Source organism: Nicotiana tabacum, chromosome 23 (assembly GCF_000715075.1).
Source record: "Nicotiana tabacum cultivar K326 chromosome 23, ASM71507v2, whole genome shotgun sequence".
Taxonomy (NCBI): Eukaryota; Viridiplantae; Streptophyta; class Magnoliopsida; order Solanales; family Solanaceae; genus Nicotiana; species Nicotiana tabacum.
The window spans coordinates 21,258,939-21,261,703 of NC_134102.1; the positions used below are offsets into that span (position 1 = coordinate 21,258,939).

At 37.4% G+C, this 2,765-nt stretch overlaps 1 protein-coding gene across 1 annotated transcript; it reads right to left on the reverse strand.

Moving 5' to 3' along the window:
- Window positions 1–1,281: 1,281 nt before the first annotated feature.
- Window positions 1,282–2,042, reverse strand: LOC142177067 (uncharacterized). Its single transcript, XM_075245526.1, has 2 exons — window positions 1,767–2,042; window positions 1,282–1,725 (listed from the first exon to the last, which is right to left on the reverse strand). Exons 1-2 carry the CDS (start codon window positions 2,040–2,042, stop codon window positions 1,282–1,284), a joined length of 720 nt encoding a protein of 239 aa, XP_075101627.1.
- Between the last annotated feature and the right edge of the window lie 723 nt (window positions 2,043–2,765).

A 2,765-nucleotide genomic window follows, 5' to 3' on the forward strand; every position in this document is an offset into this window, starting at 1 on the left:
TGGAGGTATGGTGGGATTTTTAAGTGGAACTATAGAAAAGGATAAAGGTTCACTGTTTGAAAAAAATTGTGAGAGCCACTTGTAGGGAATTAAGAAACAAAAAAAGAAGAGAAAATTCGAATTTAGAAAAAGGAATTTTTTTTAGTGTTTGTATATATTATAAAGAAATAAATTATTCCTTGCTAGTGGTAAATCTTGCCTTGTTTGTGCTTAAAGAAATTGGAAGCTTTGTGTTAATATGGTGTGTGATTTGGGGTTTGGTTCAATACAAGTGTGAAATTTAAATTGTTAATGTATATGTATTAATGTGCTTAGGGAGGTGTAGTCACTATATCCAAATGTATCCTACCCGTCATGTAGCCTACATTACAACTAAAATAAAGTCTTACTTGATCCTTGACTGAATGAGCTCAATTCGTAGAGTATTACACTATGGACATGCCTATGGTACTTTCTCTATGGCGCATGAATTTTATTTCTGAGAGTGAATGAACTATTTATATCTTGAGTTCCTATTTGTTCTTGAATTTTATTGTGTGTGGGACTACTCTCTATCTTTGGTGTGAGGGCACATGATTTTTTAAGGAAAGGTAATGTGGGCCTCTATGTTTGAGTAATGAGCGGGTTTTTGAAAAATACGTGGTGCATTTGAGTCGAGTCTTGAGGCTAAGATGTTATGATAGGGTGTTTAGTCTGCTTTAAATATTCTTGGCATAATGCGTTATGGAAGTTGTCTGATGAGAATGTCATATCTATGTGAAGTGCAATTTGATTGCTCGAGGACGGGCAATAGTTTAAGTGTGGGGTGTTGATGGTAGGTTAGCATCACGTGTTTTAGTCGTACTTTGCACTCTAATTACTATATTTTACTTGTGTTTGAGCGTGAATGTTAGTGTATTGCACTTATTATGTATTTTATACCTTGAGGGAAGTGATTTCACGTTAAAAAGATATCCAGGAGCTAAATTGAACAAGTTGGAGCTTTGAAGTTTGAGTAAAAGTCCAAGGGATCAAACCAGGATTGCGTTCGGGGGTCGGGAGCCAAGTCTGGATGTCAAAACGCGAAGAAAATAAAGTACTCTGTAAAAATTCCACTATCGCGCCGCATGGGGCGACACAACAATGCATTTTGCTACTGTCCGTCAGAAGTCGCTCTCTGAACTTTCCCACTAGCACCCCGCATGGGGCGGCGCGCCTGTGTGATTTTGTCAGAGTACTTTCCTGTTTCGGGTCGAAAAAGGTAATTTCTTTGGGAGAATTAATCTTGTGTCAAACTAGGAATCATTGAAACATTACCAGACTCATATGGATTGACAGACTCAGAACCATATTAGAAGCCACATTAGCAGGAAGACCAAGAAAGTTCACTTTAATATGGGTTACAATTTTTCTACTGCCAGGCCCTTTTGTGAACTTGAAGTTAGGAGGATACTCATGTAGTTTATAGCATTTATCAATAGTGTGACCCGGTTTCTTACAATATTTGCATGTAAGAGGTCTTTGATCATTAAAGTTAACTCTAGAAGGAAACTCTTGTTTAGATACCCCAGCATTGAAAGAAATAGATGTAGGGAGAAATTGAGGAGAGGTAGAGACCTGCCTATGCTTCTCATCTGACAACGGTACACTATAGACAATGCTCACAGATGGAAATGGCTTAATCATGAATATATTACTTCTAGTTTGCACATATTTATCATCGAGACCCATCAAAAACTGATACACCTTTTGAACATCATCATCTTTATGATAATCAGACTTAAAACCACAATTGCTGCAAGACCTGACTCTACTAATTGACAAGGCATCAATTTTATCCCACAATCGCTTGATTTTGTTAAATTGGAGGCAATAGCAAGTGGCCCTTGTGAAATATGAGCTAACTCTTTCTTAAGCTCAAATACACTTGCAGCACATGTCTGACCATATCTTTCCACCAACTCACTCCAAATATCTTTGTCAAGTTTAGAGTACTTAACACTATGGGCAATATCTTTGGACAGAGAGTTAGTTAACCAAGAGATGACCAAATCGTTACACATCTACCATTGTCTCGCCAATGGAGAATTGTCAAGAGGCTTAATTGTGGATCAATTAATGAAATCCAGTTTATTTCTAACAGACAAAGTCACAAGGATAGTTCGTCTCCAACTCCCATACCCAGTACCATCCAAAGGAACATAAGACGGATACACATAAAAGGGATGACATGGTTGCGTATAATCATCCTCATGAAAAACAGAACGAGAGGTAGTAGGGCGAGTAGTTGGTAACATAGATGGGTAAATATCATCATTCGATATTTTGTACGCAATTAATCAGAGAAAAAACACACAAAGTCAAAGAATGAGAAGAGATAACTAGGGTTACCAAACATCCTTCGCGGCCAGAAAAATACCAGAAAAATACTAATTCTGATGTCATTGAGGGAGAATCTCGTCGGAAAACGTCAAAGAGATGAACAAACAACAGAATATCAAAACTCCAATGAAATCACGCGATGGTAACATCAGACGAGAGGTAATCACCCGATTTACCCAGATCTGGGCTCTGATACCATGTTAAAGTTTGATACACACAGATTGTTGAAGTTTTATCTAGGGATGTTGTAAGGTTGTTGAGAGAAAATAGAAGCTTCTAGGTTTCACTAGATTGAACTGAGAACAAAATATCTGTCTATATAATGTTATTCTCTGACCCGACGGAATGGGCCAACCCATTACTTTTAATAAACCCAACTAACTTCTATGTAATGAAATAAATAG

Coding starts and splice junctions, on each gene's coding strand:
- LOC142177067 (XM_075245526.1), bottom strand. CDS start 2,042: ATGTGTAACGATTTGGTCATCTCTTGGTTAACTAACTCTCTGTCCAAA. Junction 1,726..1,766: donor CAGGTCTTGCAGCAATTGTG/GTTTTAAGTCTG, acceptor GATGTTCAAAAG/GTGTATCAGTTTTTGATGGG.